The sequence below is a fragment of the Toxotes jaculatrix genome, chromosome 1, assembly GCF_017976425.1.
Source record: "Toxotes jaculatrix isolate fToxJac2 chromosome 1, fToxJac2.pri, whole genome shotgun sequence".
Lineage (NCBI taxonomy): Eukaryota > Metazoa > Chordata > Actinopteri > Toxotidae > Toxotes > Toxotes jaculatrix.
In genome coordinates, this window is record NC_054394.1 from 20036929 (window position 1) to 20055972 (window position 19044).

The 19044-nt window shown below is 40.1% G+C and overlaps 1 protein-coding gene across 1 annotated transcript in view; it reads right to left on the bottom strand.

Annotated features, from left to right (window-relative positions):
• plekha7b (pleckstrin homology domain containing, family A member 7b) overlaps positions 1 to 19044 on the bottom strand; it is a 63228-nt gene that overhangs the window by 12356 nt on the left and 31828 nt on the right. Inside the window, exons 5-15 of the mRNA XM_041035542.1 lie at positions 16234 to 16345; positions 15137 to 15241; positions 14553 to 14625; positions 13933 to 14033; positions 9488 to 9666; positions 7408 to 7842; positions 6655 to 7195; positions 3778 to 3861; positions 3162 to 3296; positions 2271 to 2339; positions 1477 to 1557 (exon numbers count right to left, since the gene is read on the bottom strand). Of these exons, the coding sequence (XP_040891476.1) occupies positions 1477 to 1557; positions 2271 to 2339; positions 3162 to 3296; positions 3778 to 3861; positions 6655 to 7195; positions 7408 to 7842; positions 9488 to 9666; positions 13933 to 14033; positions 14553 to 14625; positions 15137 to 15241; positions 16234 to 16345 (1915 nt within the window). The remainder of the gene's footprint in view (positions 1 to 1476; positions 1558 to 2270; positions 2340 to 3161; positions 3297 to 3777; positions 3862 to 6654; positions 7196 to 7407; positions 7843 to 9487; positions 9667 to 13932; positions 14034 to 14552; positions 14626 to 15136; positions 15242 to 16233; positions 16346 to 19044) is intronic.

Consider the following 19044-nt stretch of genomic DNA (forward strand, 5'->3'; position numbering starts at 1 on the left):
ATCTCTAGAGTTATGCAATTAGCATAGCTAAAAATAAGGAAACGTCCATAAAAATACCATAAAATGGTATTTAGTTATTTTTTACTTAACCAATTCCACTTCCATGTGCATAAAAAGTAACAACTGGTTTATTCTTGAAATTTGTTATTGATTATACCTGTTGTATATCTGTATCATGAAAACGCATTATACTGTATTACTCAGCAGGACTGCATGAAAAATGTAAGCATCACGAGGGTGGGAAACACTATCAACAAGTACTGAATCACAAAAAATACAAAGCATTTGATCACTTTATCATTCAGGACCTGTACATTCCTACTATATGCCTACATGCACTTAAAACATATGTAGTGACTTTACATAGTGTCTTTGTGTCAGTGGGCTTAATATACTGTCTTCTTTTATTCTTATTTTGCTTTGCTATCACACAATAGTAATAATATAAAATATTCCTATAGGAACTTATATTTTTATGTGATGAGTTTGGTAGTGAGTTAGAATCGACTTTATGATATTTTTTGTCTTTTGGTGTCATTATGATAACAAAACAACTGTCAGTGTTTACGTCCCAACCAGAGGTCCTCCAGATAACGGGGCAGAGATTTGTCTGTCTCAGTTAGTAAAGCTGAGAAGTGTGGGTGGAATATTCATAAGACACCCACATCAGGATCACCACACCCAGCGTAGTGGTATGGACCAGAGCAGATGGGAGACTCAGTTAAAGGGGCATTCCACCTATTTTACATGTCAAAGTCAATTACTAGTCATTTAGAGTACTACACAGCCTGTGAGAACAGTTTTATACTGTACTCTGTGGTTCCAGAGGGAGCTTTGTCAAGTCTGGGAAAATTACTCAAGCAATCATCAGGATAGCTTGGCTTGGAGACTACAAGTTTTTAACAGAAAGCCTGTGTTACGTAGTTGAGGCATTGAGTCTGACAGACATGGGTGTTTACCAGTCAGGGAAAAACAATAACAAAACAATATCTGTCTTTCATAAGTTTGCCATATATATGTAAATGCATTACTAAGTTTCTGTAGTAATCAAGACCATGACCATGGTGTGAAAACACCACCCCATGTTGTTGTCCATTTCCGGCTGTTACCACCATGAAACTAGAGGCCCTAAAATGTAAGTTCTCATTTCATAATCACATTGCCAGTATGTTTCTTAAAGAGCACCATTGGGGAATCTTTTATGCTGTCACAAGCAAAACAAAAGCAAAGTGAAGATATCAAAGAGACATTCAACAGCATATTCAGAAATGCTTAACAGCATGCAAGGAATCCCTTTGCCATTACAACTTCCTTTCCACCATCTCAAGTCCCATAGCAGTGTTGGAGCGTCACACATTGAATGATCAGATCAAGGGATTCATGTGCAAAATCCTGCATAATTTCCAGAGATGCATCACATTCCATTTGAGAAGCAGTGGAATGGCCTGTTTCACTTTGTATGCACACCATCCTTACATTCAAACAGTACCCAAAACTTGGAGTGGAGGTTTCAAACACATTGTGTACTGAAACGATCACCGGGTCAATACTTTGGATCTGTTTTGAAACAGGAAATGGAGAGGTGTTACAGGACGTACAGTACATCGCTAGATGACCTCCCTCCATTCCAAAACATAACCCAGATTCCTAATTAATGCATTGTGGTGTTAAACATACAAATCAATAAGGATTAAATGCTTTGCACAGGTATAAATGGAATATGTGCCAATAGCCAGCTAAACAAGACAGACTGCTTAAATACAGCAGAATTAGGCCTTTGCATTTATATTATTTGTAACAGTGATGTGGGAATTGGAGTTCACATGACTCAAACGTTTTAGAAATTCAGCCATGTGCTCATAAAAACTACAATTCCCATTAGGATGAGCTTAACATCAGCATGTGTTAGGGTGACATAGCAACATTACCACACTGCATCTGAAAGTATAATCCAATGGAAAACATTGTGACAAACTGAATGTTTAATAAGCTAGACCTTTCTATCACGTTATGTCAGTCACACTGGGCTATTTGTTGGATTAATGTGAAAATGGCTTTTTATCGTCAAATGCTTAATTTACATAATAAGACAGTTGAAAGACATGTTAATTCCATTATAAGGAGACAGTAGAAAGCATAGCGCAGAACAGAGGATAGACAGGAAAAGGGGAAACAGGGAGGCACATGTTGCAGGCAGCAGCAGGAAAACAGGACTGCAGTCCAGAGAAGGGAGATGAAGTAGAGGATGAAAAGGATAAAGTGGCATTTACTTTGTTGGGGCCCACCTTCAGATCTAGATACTCCAGGTCCTTCTTCAGTTGTATGTAAGTATCATCAGCCTTTAAATGAGCAGTGGAGAGATAAATCATTTGAAATGAAGCTGCAAAGGATAATGGGTGACCAGATGACTCCTAAGGCCTTTAGTTACTGTTCAGGCTTTGCTAACAGAACTTTAATTAACTCGATCTCAATTACAGTTTACTTCTACCTCTGTATTTTTATCTACAGTGAGTAAAGCCAAACTGTAATTAAGTAATCGTGGAGTTTTTGATCTGGTTTAATGTCTCATGTTTGACCTCATACACAACTGAGCAACACAGGTCTTGAGCATGACATGTGGTCAAACCGAGTGTTTACACTCCTTCATAAGCACGGAGAATGGCCAGAGAATGGTTGGATGTTAGAAACTGGGTGGAGTTGTCATTACTGAGCACCGTTGCAGCTTCACTGTGGTCTGCTAGTCTTACAGCAATGCACTGTTTGTGAACAGGCTCACGAGGGAAACTTCAGAGCACACAGAAATGTAGATACAAATAAAGTTTAAAATGCAGGCACAGTCAACAAGCAACATGCTTCAAATATGGCATATTACTTATTACTAACATAATAACACAAGCCTTTGGTAGCTTCTTTTGAACAAGGTGGATGAAAGATACTAACTACAAAGACACTATTGCTAAAAGGCAGTCTGGACAGTCTGAAGTGCAATACAGCCCATGCCAAAATGGTTGAATAAACAAGACAACCAACAGACCGCACAATCTTGAATGAATGACAGGGAAGTAATGTATGAGACTGGCTGGGGTGAGGAGGACCACAATGCACTGGCAGGGGTTGCAGTGTGCTGTAGAGGAGGTTAGGGAAGTACGAGGGCCCCTGACCTGCATGCTGGGGCCTAGAAGGCCGTTGTGCTGGTGGTGCTGCAGGTGAGCGAACGCATAGTTGGGGCTATGCACACCAGCCATCTTGGCCTGGTGCCTCCGAAGCTGAATGAGGAGCAGAGTCAGCTCCTCTGGCTGTAGCCAAGCCAAGGTTTAGGGGCCGGAGGCCAGTGAAAGCGCAGAGGAATGAGAGAAAATATTTGAGAACCATCTGAGCTATAGATATTGAGTGAGCCAAGTGGTAGTGAGTAGACTTCTGTTTCTATTAATGTCCTAATAACACTAAAAATGCAAAAGCTAGAGCTGCTCTGTTGAGATATGATTTATTGTGCTCTGAGGGATGGCCTGAAGATGCAGGTTATCAGAACTGATAACTCTGAAACAAATACATGGTATAAAAATTAAACAAGCTTTATAGTGGTCCACAAAATCAGCTCAGCTAGCTCCAAATTCTACATCCTGACACTGTCACCAAGATGAGCCTTATTAATGAAATTCTGGACAGAATTATCCCTGTTCATTCTTGGATTGGCTGTTCTAGACCTCTGGAAAACTATGTTAATACAATACTATAAAAACCCAAGTTATTTAGTGCATGTAATAAAGAGGATCATACCGTTTTGCCGTGTAAGCTAGGTGCGCTGACAGTGTGTGTGATGTAGCCCATAGCTGGCATGGACCTTCTCTCTATTTGGGAAGTCTGTGGACAAACAAAATTCATCAACTTGTTATTACAGATCTTACAGAGTAAAATTAAACAGAATGTCTAATTCGCTAAGTAATCTTCAACAGAGGCTTGAGAGTGAGAGATAGACCACTCCATCACACTGAATCAAAGTTAAGCTATTGCCTCCAAGTCTGCAAACAGATTTGACTACACAGCAGATTTTATTTTTTCATCTATCCTTTTCTCCCTTTCATCACCCCTAATCTTATTCGAAACAAGGTGTGCCCTGAGTTTTAGATGCTACAGGGCTTGGAAAAAAATTTGACGTTTTTGCTTAACACACAGAATTAGTGAAAACCAGGCCCACTACAGAACCTTAAAAGGACACAAACAACAAGAGATTTAATTAACTACACATAAATTATACTAAACCTGCTTTCTTAAAATAACATTTGTTTGCTACCAGCAAGAGAAGCACTGTAAGCCATTCCCTCTGAGATTCCCATGCCACTATTTTTTTGCTGTATAATAGGTTTTTTATTTAAATGCGAGATCAGAAGAAAGAGACCGCGGCTGATATTTGAGATACAGTAGAGATGTTTATAGGGTGCTGAGGAGCCCTGGGCAAATTGGATTAGCTGCTAATAAAACATACTTCTTAATGATATTCCACAGAGATATACAGATCGCTATTACTTAAGCGCACTCCAGCCAGAGAGCACCATCAGCCTCAAAGATGCTGGGTGCACCGAAAGTAAGTTCATTGCCGACTAAATTTAGTTCCCATAAACATCGCTCCCTTGGATCGTCTTGCAAACTCACTGTGGCTCCCTTTGTTAAAAATGTATCTTCTTCTAAAGGGTTTTCCATAATTGTGCGTCACTCTGTTTTATGGTTATAATTAGTGTCTTGACACTCGGGTGAATGATGGAGGAAACAGAGCATCTGCGACACTTTGTTTACTTGTGTAAGGCTAACGAGTTGGTTATGAGGCTTGTGTGTGCTGGCAAATGTGGTGATGGTTTGGAGGGAGATCTTTTCACATGTGGAGGGTGTGGTGGGGAGACAGCGCAGGGTGTGGATGACAGGACGTCCCCTCGCTCCGTCTCCTGTGGCAGCGGCGGTGCTGTCTGAGCGCTGCGATGGTTTGGGGAACGACGGGGGTAGCGAGCTTTTACTCACACACGCTCACACCACCTGTGGAGTAGGCCTGGGTGTGGACTGTGTGAATCTGCAAATGATTCACATGAGCATCAAAGTGTGTGCGCTGACAAGTCAGAGCCTTCTCATGCTCCTCATGCTAATCTTCCCATGGTGTCCCTGTGAGCTCACAACATCCTTCAAATCAACATCAATGGATACCTCACATCCATTACCCAAAGCTACTGTGAGAATGAGACCTTTGTCATTTCACTCACTACATGCACTCACTAAATTTTACTTCGATCCCATGCCAATGACAGGCTACTGACTTTTACTGTGTGCCAGTATTATAGTGTTAAAGCACCAATGACTGAGTAGGAGTACATAAATTGATGATGGGTGGGATTTCCATCTGTCGATCCAAACATTGTTTGTACCCATTTATCTTGTGCAGGGCTGTGGGGCTATGAGGGTGGGGCTTCAGTGAAATAGTTTTTTTTTTTTTACTGAAACCTATGAGGTAATCCACTCTAACAAGTCTTACTATGAGTGTGATACCACATTGGGGACACACCTACTGCTGCGCCTTATGAATCACCACTCCTCTCTGCCAGTTTAAGCACACATCCAAAACACAGGTGTGTTAATTTGCCAGTTATTTTCTTTATAAATCACTTATCAATAGAAAGTCAGACATTCATGAAAAATGCCCATCACAGTTACCCAGAGCCAAAAAGTGGCATATTCATTTTGCTTGTTTTGTCAGAGCAACAGTCCAAAACACAAATATATTCATCTTATACAGGTATAAGAAATAAAAAGTAGTATTTGTAGTAGTATTTTTTCTTCAAAAATGACAATTATCAAAATAGTTGCTGATTAATTTTCTGTTGATTGACTAGATTAATTATCTAATTGGTTCAGCCCTAGGGTTAGGTATGACAGCATAACCTCCAAAGTCTATAGCATTTTAGGGAAAGCAGAGCACCGGGGGCATTAGTTATATCAGCCTTTGCTGAATGAACAATACTTGTTAGTAGGATAAATTCCTTGCTGGTTTTGGCCTTTTCATGGTCCGTTCATGGACTGTCAATATTAATAAAAATATAAATTAACAATAACATCATCCTTTACCTTTCTCTTAAAAATACCTTCAAATCAATTATACAGTGCTTAACAAATGTATTAGACCACCACCCAATATAAGGTTTATACCATAGCTGCCCTAATTTAATCACCAAAATCATTTTTTATGTTTCTGTAATGGTTAATACACCAGTATGTAGAAGCTCTTTAACCAAAATATTTTTAATGCTAAAATATAATTTGAATGCTAAAATGAATTTTAGATTTACTGTTAAAACTGCAAAAAATACTAAAGCACATTATTATTTCTTGATTAAGATGTCAAATTATAGTGATTTACCATTCTTGTATTCCTGAACAGAAACATTAGTTTTAGTGACTGAATGTGCTTGAGTGCATAATATTTGAGTACTTTAATATTCATAATCTCAGTTTAAATGCAGGGAAAAATTAACGTTATTTAATATTTTAATTTATGATGGTTAAGTAAATTGTTGTCTAAATTGTCAGGGGAAGATTTCTGGGAAGCAAATCTTATGAAATATGCCTGGAATATTAAAGTCAGAGATTCCTCTGTACCCTAAGTAGGTGCCCTACCTGGGACAGATGGGCACAGATATGGCCGGGAGAGCTGGATCTTGTGCTGTCCCCGGCTGCCACTTCATCCAGGGGCCTGACCGTGCGTCTGTCTGAAGGAGTGTGTGGCCTGCGAGGGGACAGGGGTTTGAATGAGGAGGGTACAGACGGCGGGACTTCACACGGGGATGGAGGGACAGAGATGGAACGTGGCATCTCCACAGTAACTCTAAAAGATGACGAGTCTGTGAAATTAGGCCCAGAGTAGACAGGAGCGGTGGGGCTGCCGTGACGGAACTGCTGCCGCTGCTGCCACTCATACAGCTGCCACACCATTCCCTCCTTGGTAGCCATTCGCTCATCAGTGGACATCCGGAAGTGGCTGAGACGGTCATGAGCATACTTGTAGTCACTGGGCAGGTTGCATGTTGCAGGAGGAGAGTTGCTGCCAGACGGGAGTCGGGGAGACTTTGGCATTGACTGATAGGTGGCATCTGCCGTGCTGGCTTTGGGCTTCAAGGGAGGAGTCCGCCGAGGGAGGTTATACTCAGCAGAGGGAGCACTGAGACAGAAAAAGATATGAAAGTCTTTTCTTATTATGTCCACAATTTGAATGCTTTCTTTACATAAAATAAAATGAAATTCAATAAATGCAATGAGCAGTTCTCATATTAGCCACTAGAGGGAAGCATTTACTCAAGTTTTTTCATCATCGTTCATGCTGCTGTTAGAGAGCAGTGCTGGTTTATTCAAACTGTCTGAAGTCAAACTGACCTCTTTGCTGGATCCCCTTTTTGAACTTTGACCCACTGCTCCACCTGGGCCAGGGTATTCTTCCTCTGCACATGTTTCTCTGTGTCCATCTGTGGAACGAAGCCCCTCTGATAGACAAGATTTCCATTTTGTTCCGGTGGCAGGGTCAACTGGATCACAGTTTGCTGTCCATTCTTGTGGGAGGCACCATTGACATTGACAGCGTCTGGAGGGAGACTCTCAAGTCTTTCCTCTGCGGCTGACTGGCTGGGCCTCCCCTGGATCTCTAATCCATACCTCACTTCATCTCCATGAGCCAGTCTGATACCATTATCGTGACGTTCCTCTCTTTCTGTCCTGTGATGGCTTTCTGATTGAGATGAGTTCTGGTTGATGTGGACATGGTTGGTTTGCGGGACTGCCTGCTGTGCAGCCTTCTCTGGCTTCTCCACCTCTCTGTGAAAAAGTGAGAGGGGATGATAAAACATATTAACAACACTTAATATATTGTCTTTATTGTAGGTGTGTGCTTGATATTATGTATCAAGTTCATTTAATTTAAATGCATTTCTTCATGCACCCTATTCTAAGTTACAGAGTATGTACAGAAGTACTTCACCTGACAACTATTATATATTGCTACACTCGTACACTCATTTATTCATTATCTCATTTTCCCCCTTCACTGTACATTATGGTGAAGTGCAGCTCCATTATTGAAACAAGGAATTAAAAAGCATTAAGAGGTGGGAAAAAAATTACAATCGTGACTCAAATTAACCTTGCATGATCCTGAACGTAATTTCCAAATTCATCTGCAGAGACACTTGTACATGTGGTCAGATTAATTACTGAGTTTCACTCAGGAAAGATCAGAGAGTTATTCAGGGAGTTATTCAGCAAGTTTCCATCTGCACTTTTTAGAGGCTTTGCTGGAGAATCCATAAAGAGTGAACCCCCTGGGAGAAATGACAGTTGTTTTTGTTTTCATTAAATAGACTGGGGTAGTCTGCTGCTCATTTCAATGTGCTCAAATGATAAGACTTCATTAATTCGATTCACATTTAAATTCATTAATACTTTTTCCCATTTAAAGGAATAAAACATGATTGAAAATGCCTAATTGCATCCTCTTAAAGGTTGCTTATTTCTACGGAAATAGCTCCTGAGGTAAAATATGGGAGACAGGGAGGAACAGTAATAAAAGGTGTACCTTTGGCTGACTGGGGTACATATTTTCATGGCAGAAAAAAATCTGTTTAGTATGATCATTTACTATTACTTTATTAGTGCAAAGCATTTCATATATCAATGTTTAATTTTAAGGGACCAAACTAAGACTAATGCGGCACATTGGGTACTTTCCAAAACAAAAATTTCAGGAGTACTGACTTACATTGGCCTCTGAGGGGCATTATTGCCCAAACTACTCAAACCATGCAGTGCATCCAGCTAATCTAAGTTGTCTAAATGCAGTTGGTAATACGTTTATCACAGATACAGTTGTCAAACAGTATCAGAATATATTGCAAACTATTTCTGCCATTGACTGTGAGTATTTTTTATCAAAAACATCTGTGCACAAATCTGCTTTAAACATTGTGATTACTGCTGTAGCAACATATTCTGCAGTAAAACGTCTCTGGCCTGTGTGCCCTGTGCTCAGCTGGCAATGGCTGCAATGAGCATCATTTATACCAGATCCAGATGAAATACAACATGCACACACATATACACGAAAATTGCCGACATCTTAGTGCCCCAGAACAGACAGGACAGGGCAGGACCTGCTGTGAAAGAATGCTGTTAAAATAAAGCCCTAAATGAAGGCAAAAAAAGGAACAAATTTCAGCTATGAAATCAAAATTGGCCAGTTCAACTCTGTAGTCTAAATCTGTAGCAGACAATGTACTTGTGAGACTGATGATTAAAACTATACTATTTGGCTGAATACTATGATGCCCAGGTTCCCTTTATGATATCATCTCAAAACATATCCAATTCACACAGACTGTTATTCTTTATGGAAGGCAAGATGTTAGTACCAGTAGATGCCTGACCAATGGGAGAAGTGAATCCTACTCTTTAGAGCAAGACCAACCTCTTTATAGTGTGACTCTGCTGCATCAGCGCAGCCTGGTTCATGGCCCGGATCCAGCCATTCATGTCCTCCTGTGTGTCCGCACTGAAGAAATATGTCCGCATCCCGCAGTGTTCTGCCTGTGAGCCAATCACAGAGTTCTTATTGTAAATGTAGGAGCGCATTCCTGTGTGGCTCGCCTATGAAAGGGAGACAGATCGAGAGGGAGGGAGAGAGCGAGAGGATAGATATGAGAACTTCTATGAGATCTGAGAAGATTGGAAAAACCTGCCAGTGAGGCTGATGAGTGAAAACCTTTGCTGTCTTGTTTGCTGAGACTGATGGCTGTCAACTCAGTCAGCACAAAGTTTACAGCAACATTTTACTGAAAATAAAGAATAGGGAGGCGAGCAAAGTGCTGCAGCAGAGACACTGTCAATATTGTGATGTTTCTGGCAAGGAAAAAAGCACAACACAGGTTATATTTTTCAACTGCTTTTCAAAAACGGTCTGTACACTCTCTTTAGCACACAGAAAATAGACAGCAACTCATCGCATAGCCATTCAATAGTAAAGAAAACGCAATTGTGGGCTCCACTTAAGTCAGGACACACACACACACACACACACACACACACACACACACACACACACACACACACACACACACATTTACACATTAATAATATTAGCTTACTCTTTGTCATTTCTATGTGGTGGTGTAAACCTGTCCTAATAGCCTGATTGTACAGTGTGGCGACCTTATCCTCCAAACTTCATTGAACCCCACCCAAGTCTCATGCAGACAACCAGCTATACAACAGTAATCTCCAAAATATGATGTAATTGTCTACCCAGTATGCAGTTTTTTAAGAAAAGTGCAAAGAATTAGTTACTGTATATCTCTATTATCAGCATTTTTGTGTAAGATGCTAGTTATTTCACATTATTTGTAACTTCACCATAACAAAATTAAAATTCATGAATAGCTGCTGACACTAAGAGATTCCATGACACAGGACAAACTACATTATATGCTGTAGACCATGGAAAGAGCATGACAATAGCAGAAAAATTGTACTTCAGTTATTATAAAAACATAATCCTGATTTATTATAAGTATCCTCAAAAGCAAATCTCCACTCAACAATAAAATGCTGTATAAACATAGGTCATTAGTGCCAAATTGATTTAGTTGTAAAGAGAATTTTCCTCTCTTATTGGTCTGTTCAGAAGCCGTGACCAGCTTAGACCAAAATACCCACCGTGATTTATCTGTTCTGAGGTCTGTAAAGTAAATACAATAATTCTACTGAAAAATTCTCCTTTTTTTGGCAACATTTAACAAGCCAGACACTGCAAAGTAAATTCAGTAAGGCAACAGCTTCAAAACAGATGTAGAGAAACAAGTGAACGGTTTATATTGTATCTTGTGTTGTAAAACAATATAACAACCCATATTTCTACAGCAGGGGGCAAATTGCTGATGTCAACAAACATCCAAAGAAATGCAATGAAATCAGAGAAGACTGTGGAAAAAATGGCTCAGACACTGTCGTCCCACTTCTCCCATGATGATGACAGTGTGATAAGTGATACGCAGCTTGACAAGACAAATACCAGAGCCACTGAGCATACACGTGTACGAGAGTGATCAACTAGCAAAATGAGTGTCATGCTCTACCAGTTGACCACATTTATTAAAATTAACACCTGGCTAACATACTAGATATCTGGATATTTCATATGTTTTCTTTTTCTCTCTCTCTGGTCCAGCACATTGGATTTGAAATGAAATAATGACTTTGAGGTTAAAGTGCAAAGTGTGACTCCCACTTTTGATTTAACAGTGTTTACATCCAAACTCGGTGAACAGTATAGGGTGAGAGAACAGCCTTGTTGTTGTCCTCTCACGCTTTTTAAAAATTGTGGAACTGTGAATAAGAGTGTAATGATTCCTGTTCTGAATGTGAACAATGTTGTGTTTTTTTTTATTTTATTTAAATCCAATTTGCTGGAATACAGTGCAAAACAGCAGTAACAGGTGTTACTGTATTCATACTATTGAATACGTATTCACGTATTCATTCATAAGTGTACTCACTGTATATGTTAAAGAGGTGAGTTCAGTGTGTGTCTTTTTTTCCCCAAAAATTCGCATCCAAATCATTTACTAAAACTAATGGCATACCTATATGCTCTGGCATTGTCCATAGATGACTGTTGCTGTAGTCATGTCTGTACATGATACGACTTTGATGCACATTCAGTAATGTGCATTCAGCAGCTAGGAGCATGATATGAAACAAAATGAGCTGAGAATGGCGGTCCACTGATGAGGCTAAAGTGAAATCAAATACCTATTCATGCAAGACAGGAAGTCTGTGTGATTCAGGATGGCCGCCCGCAGAGAACAGTACTCACTCCGCCCGCGCACACACACCAGGTCACAATGGGAGGCAATTGACCAACAGGGAATGAGAGAAACACAGTGAGATGAGCAAAAATAAGAGAACAGAAAACAACAGGAAGTTACAGCAGATCAGTGCTGAGTCAATAAGAAAGAGCTGAAATGTGTCTGTGGTCTCTCGGCAGTCATCACAGGAGCAAAAGTGAGTAAAAGTGGTAGGATCATACAGTAAGTGTTGTGATATGTTACAATCAGACACATCATTGTGGCATCACAGCACAGCCCATAGTGCTCCCAGTAAGGTAAAAAGAATACTCTTAAGTGTAAATATTTCAGAGAAGTGCTGTGCTTCTCATGTCATGTCTTCTACACTCAAATCCTGCTTCTCAAATTGGCTCTGGGAATAATTTTAGTCACAATCTCTAGTCCACTATTTTAACCCTATTCTCTCAGGCAAGCACAAACTGTAATTTAGTGCACACGTCAGTGGCTTGCTAACAGTTCCACTGTTGTACAACACCAGACATCTACAGAGCAGTTGTCATGCTTATTTGGCAGTAACTGAAATTTTCCAAAGCACCTCAGATGCATGTAATGAAATCTCCTACTCTTTAGTGCATGATGGCTCACAGAGAGGGAGGGAGGGAGGGAATGCAGATCTCTTAAATACTGTGGGGGTACAGCAGAGCCCATGCTTAATTCACCTAACCTTACATATACTCCCTGGCAAGCGGTGGGAGGAGACGCTGAATAGGCTGAATGTATAATTAATATTCCCAGCAGAGAAATTATCATACAAATTCCATTGTATGTGATATGATCTTCAAAGCACAGGCAATATGTACCACACAAGCACACACATTCATATTCACACACATATATTCACAGAGAATCCAAGAACAAAAAGCCTGAGTACAAAGGAGCTGAAAGGGTTGCAACAGAATGCCCTGAAGCTGCAGCGATGCATCAAACATTCAGGCACTATTGTTCTTTGCAACAAGCTCTGTGTTTCCACAGAGGAGGAGCTGGATAATGTTAACCCTCTTGCTGTTAGAAAAAGACATAAATCCCTTTGCTGTCCTCTGGCAGAATTCACAGAAGGGAAAAAAAAAAAAGACTTCACCACATGCAAGGAAAACTTATGCTGCGCACTTTCAAGAAAAAAGTAACACTATTACCAATATTGCCAGACTGTTTTAGCTATAATAAACAAATTATGTGCCATTCAAAATTTTCTGATAGAACTCCTGCTCAGTGTGCACACCATACTGAAGACTGCACTGCTGCAGCCTCTCTAGCGCACAGGTGGAGCTACTGAAACACAGGGAAGAATTTGTTTCTGCCCCTGCTCACAATAACTGAATAAAGTCAGACCATGTATACACCTGCTTTACTTGAAATGCATATGCTAATATGAGCAGATCATCTTTTGAAAGTGTGACTAGAATAAATAAATAGTTGTACTATAGCCATCTATGGTAACACTCACCATAGGGTTTGTGTTAGAAAAGGTCAGAGACCAGAAGGTCAAAAGTTCCACCAGACTCTGAACAGCTGGACTTCAGAGAGAAACCTTCATAAAATTCAAAACCTGAGTTGCAAGCTAAATCTCTCTTGCACAAAAATGTAAGCACAATTTGAACTTTTCCAAGTAGCAGTGTAAAACAATTCCTGTTTCAGTCCAGATAACAATACTTTTTTTCAGGTTATATCTGATACAGTGATGACTGAACTATAACCTGATTCCAACTTTTCATACTTGACTGTTTTTGATGCTACAGACATATTTTCTTTTGGTACTCAAGTACTAAATTATGCAGGTCTAATAATAATAAAAAGAAAATATAAAGAAGATGTGAACATGTAAGAGAACCCAGCCTTACTTTGTTACAGAGACCACACTGGCAGTAACCAGTATGAGAGTATTGCTATACAACAGTGATGTAGAAATTTATATTCTTTAAAAACTGTACGTAGTGAGCAATTTTTACTGGCTCCACATGGACATGATTGTGTCTTTCATATTTGTTCTATTTCAGTGCAACTTCAGTGTTACCTTGAAAGCATATTTGCGGTTTATGTGGTCATCGGGCTCAACTGGTGCAATGACATAACTGGGCAGAGGGATGCTACCAAGGACTGTCTCCTCTCGACTGTCTGTGAAGTAAGAACACACACACACACACACACACACAGAATGTTGTTACAGGCATCCGAAACAACAATCTCTAATTCTGCCAAGATTTTTTTTACGATGTTTACGAGTGGCTTCAGATTTATAAACAGCAGGAAGATCAGTGAGGCATAATTCTTGGGCGACTCTTGTCTGGACGGGGCCATGTGGCAGCATGTGGCACGAGGTGGCATGTGGCTTATCTATTATTCAGTATGATTAATGGAGGAGAGGAGGTAGATGCTATGGCAACACAAACAGAGATTATATCCCATAATAAAACACCCAAGTTAATGAGGAAGGAGAAGTGAGAGGAAGAGAAAGCCAGGGAGAATAAGAGATAGCAGTACATGTCATACGTCTAATTACAGGCAATCATTAATCAAGAAATGTATCTTCCCGCAGAGGAGATCACTGAAGATTTGTGTGACTGATTTCACAACTAAATCCATTTTCATTTTTGTCTGTCAAACCCTGGCTGACTGCCCTTTTCACAGACTCACCTTTGTAGTAAAACAAGCAGTAGTCTGACAAAACAAACCACTTCCGTTTCCACAGTCGCATTCCAGAGCTGTCCTGGAGGTGAAGGGGGAAACACAACACACAGTGTATTTAGAAATCCTCCTCGTAGTTTTAATTCACATCTTAATTAAAAAATGTAGTTTGGGAATAGAACGCTTGTTAGCAATGAGTAGGGGAGGGGGGGGGGGGGGGGGGGGGCAAAAGGCTTAGAGCAATAATTTCATTTCATTTAAGTTTTTTTTTGTTTTTTTTATGCACTGCTTGGCAGAAAGCTGCAGCCTCTACATTTAACTCAGTTCTGTAGGTCTCTGGGTTTTGGTCTGTGCTTTTTATACCTAATACTTCTTAGGATTGTGTGCTCACATAAGACGTTTAAGTCCAGATTCACTAAAACAGCACAAACATTCACTTTCAATGTCACACATATCACATCATATTCTGTACAAAATGATAGATTACTGCTAAAAGCTTTAATGCAGAGAATGAACAGAGCATGTTGTTAGCATTAAAATTTCCCTAAACATTTGCTCATAGATACGTGACAGGTAACGGAACTCCAGCTCACCTGTTTATAGAGCCAGCCTCTCACCACCACTGGGATATTGAGGTTTCTTTTAATAGCATGATCCCTCTTGCCAAAACTGTGTACTTTCCCCGTACCTCTGGAGCCCTGCGGAAAAGAAAAACCAAAAAAGTGGATTAGATGGTGGCTATGCTGAAGAACTGCAAGCCAATTTGCTTTGCTTACCTGAGGTAACATACAGGAATTAATAGTGAGTACCATTATGCTGAACATGGCACTGTCCTCCACAGAGCAAAGAATAAAACTGCATACTTAGTTACTTGAAAAGTAAAGGCAGTGTTTCACCAGGATTAAATTGCCTTGTTTCCTGGAGCTTCCCTCTTTTAACACCCACAATGAGAAGAGGAAATACCAACTGGCTGTTCCTGTGGATGACTGCATCCATTTATAATCAGGCATATTTTTAGGCAAGGTCATTTCAGACTAAATGTTCTCTGTGGAAATGAAATCATACATAGGTTTTTCTACAGAAACACCTGGGGTTGTCTGGTTGACCGGTTTAATGTTTAATTGTTTTAATTAAACAAAATAAAAAACACAGAGGTACCAAAAGGTAACATGTAAGTCTGTCTTTCAGCAATTTCAGATTTTTATGTGACTCTGTACTGTCCTGTGCCTCCGCGGCATGTCCCATGTTCAGTGACAAAACATGTTTACACCAAAAATTTCCATGATCGCTATGGAAACAACAACAAGAATGTCAGAAAGATGCATACTCCCCTGTCCAGTCCCACAGGATGTGTATCTGAGTTTTATTAAGCCTGAAAAATTTCTGAATTATTGCTCTCTGTGGTCATTAATCAAAATGCGATAATGTCTTCTGCAGTTGATTAAAACAATTCATTACCATGAGTATTAACAGTCATTTAGAGAGCTCCTAAAGCAATTCGCTGTCCTAAAAAGAAACTTTGGTCAATTTCAATAAATGTCAGAAAGCCTGAAAAAACATTTTGATACTGTTTAAGGACTAATTTTCTCTTTAGACATTGGTAGATTTTCAGAGTTTAGGTTTACAGTTAAACTAAGACGAGCCAAACATTATCAACATAAAACTCTCACAGAAGAGAAACACTGCTCACCTTTGACCCTGAGATGACATCTGCAGCTGCTGAGGTCACTGCCTTGGAGGACTCTGTGACCATGCTGGGGGATCTCTGGTTGGCCGCTGACTTGGACATACGGGACTCTATCCTACAGTTTGGAAGGCAGCGTAGAAGAAGATCACTAGCACAGACAGGATGAGAAGCATTGGATAGTGCTGTTTCCTCTCAATTCCTCTGACAAACTACAGATACGCAGTGAAACAGAGCGCAGCTCACTGCTGAGCTTTCAGATATAAAGGATATGACTATTTCCTGACAACGCCACACAACCTGTCACAGACAATGGCTTTGCAGTCTATGTGTTAACAGTGGAAGCTTTGTGGTCCTAACACTTCAGTGACACTTAGTATGACACTCACCCTGGGGCAGGCATCTTATACACACCCAGATAACAAAACAAAACAAAGACAGAACAGAAGCCTCATGTCGCCACTACTTAGATTTGATCTGACACACACACACACACATAGTGTATATACACAGTATGTGACAGCTTATTAAGAATCTACCCCTCAACTCATATTTGCTCCTGACATCATTATATTGTTATGGATGGAGGAAAATTAACATGCAGGAAGAAATACTGTACAGCACTGGCCATTCAGTTTCACTGAGAAGTTGTACAAGGTTAAAAAGAGTTTCTAACAAGGTGTTTTGGGTCCATACATTTCTGTTCTGGTGCAACAGTGCCACAGAGGTTTGTTAGATGTATGAATGTAGGGACAATGTAGGGAATGTAGAGACAGGGAAAGCTTAAAAGTATGATACTTTTTTATAGGAGTTGTTTTTCAGTGCTTTACCTCCCTGCTGTAGCTTTACAGCTCATTCAGCTTAGGAAAAAATAATGTTTTTTTCCTCACTCCACCGTGGTCAATTTTGCTGTGACTGTGACTGACTTTTCAACATTTGCTTGTTGCAGTGAAGAGAGGAAATATGTCAAAGTACAAATTACTACAAAGCGTCAAAACGTGATACCTGTGGCCATTTGTGTGATGTCTCATATACACTAATTCCTAAAGGTTAATGAAATGAGGTTGTAAACATCTCCAACTTTCAGCACAGAATTGCTGAAGGTTGGAGCAGGTTACAATCAATCAGACAAATGGGACAATTTCAGTTGACACTGCAGTGATTACAGCAACATATCCTTCAATACCACCATACAAAAAGTACACAAGTAGTGAATTTAAGTTTGCAGCAACTCATTAACAGATACATATAGAAATAAAATAGCACAAGCAATAATACAATAATATTCACAGCCTCATACACAGATATGAAAAGGAATTAGCTTATATTCCACATTAGGCCACTTACAGCCACCAAAAGCTTGTAATGATGCACTGGTTATAATGACTGCTTCTTTACATGATGTTACATCATTACTTTTCATAGTATCGCATCAAAACGCGGTTAATCTGAGGACAGATTAAACCCGGAGTACAGAACAATGTGACAGCGAGGCAACCAACTAATACTCCCAAAGCTTGATTTCACTGTCCAAACATTATAGATGCCTCAGGTTGAATGCAAGTATTTAAGTATTTTCTCTCCAGTTAGCACCTTGTTTTTACTACCACAATTTCAAAGACTTTTTTTTCCTTCTGCAGGATTTCTGCAGCTTTTTACTCTTCTCATGTACTGAAAAGGAGAAGCATCATGTTTCCCATTACTTTATCCCATGGTAATGGGAAAACTGGAGACAGCAAGGATCAATTTGATTTAACATGGTCCCAGAAATTTTTCCTAGGAGTTTTAGTCCATGCTCATTAAGTTGTTGGAACATGCAGTTCCAACAGATTTTTCTTCTGCAAGTCCTGCAGACCTCCTGTTATGTTGGAGTGCAAAGGTGCTCTGCTGGGTTTAAATCTGAAGACCGTGCAGACCACTGCAACATTTTCAGAACTGCAGCCAGTCAACCAGTATAACTGACATGCTGCTGCCCAGTACTCGTCCTGACTGCAGGACTGAGCTTACAGTAGGAAACAATGTGTGACCTGTCCCTCTGACAACACTGCCACTTGCCCCCTTCACTGTTTACGCAAAGGGTTTAAAAGCAACACTGAACCTCTTATTTTTTTCCTGCTCTGTGTGCTGCACTATACTAAGTCTAAGGAAAAGGAGATCAACTAGAGGCTAAAGCAAAAATCTTGGTAGAGCAAGGGGAAAAAAAGTGTGCGCACTTACAGTATCTACACACACAGCATGGTCCGGTAGACAGAATTTTTATGGGATGTTTCTGTCATATGAAACATGTTTTATGTGAAGCTTTCAGACTGTTTACCATCTCTGTCTTTAGAACAGTTGCCCAGGAGATTTGTTGTGGCATGTGGTGGAGAGGGGCGATTTTTCACATCACAAAGTGCAAAAGGGGGATAGATACTAAGCTCCATCTATTCCTGCTTCTCTTGCTATGATGGAAATGAGGGCATATTTGACGTTTTTAAATCCTTTCAGGCAGTGGGTGCATATAAAGAGATTTGACAAATTGATCATGTGTGATAATCTATTACAAAGTCAAAGCCTTCAGGCCAGCAAAGCATAGGCTGATCGACCTCTCCGTGGGGAAGGGCCTCCTGAAGCTCATTTTCCTGCTCTGTCCTCAATCCGATACTGGTCTCCAGGCAACACACTGATGTTCTCTTTACATGGAAGTGAGCCCATAATTCATGGAAGTAACCCACTTCCCACTGAGATATCATTATACACAGAATGAAGCCCTTAACATCACCGTGTCAATGAACAGAAGCAACGCTTTGCAGTCACGGTGAGGTCATGCCTGCGTCG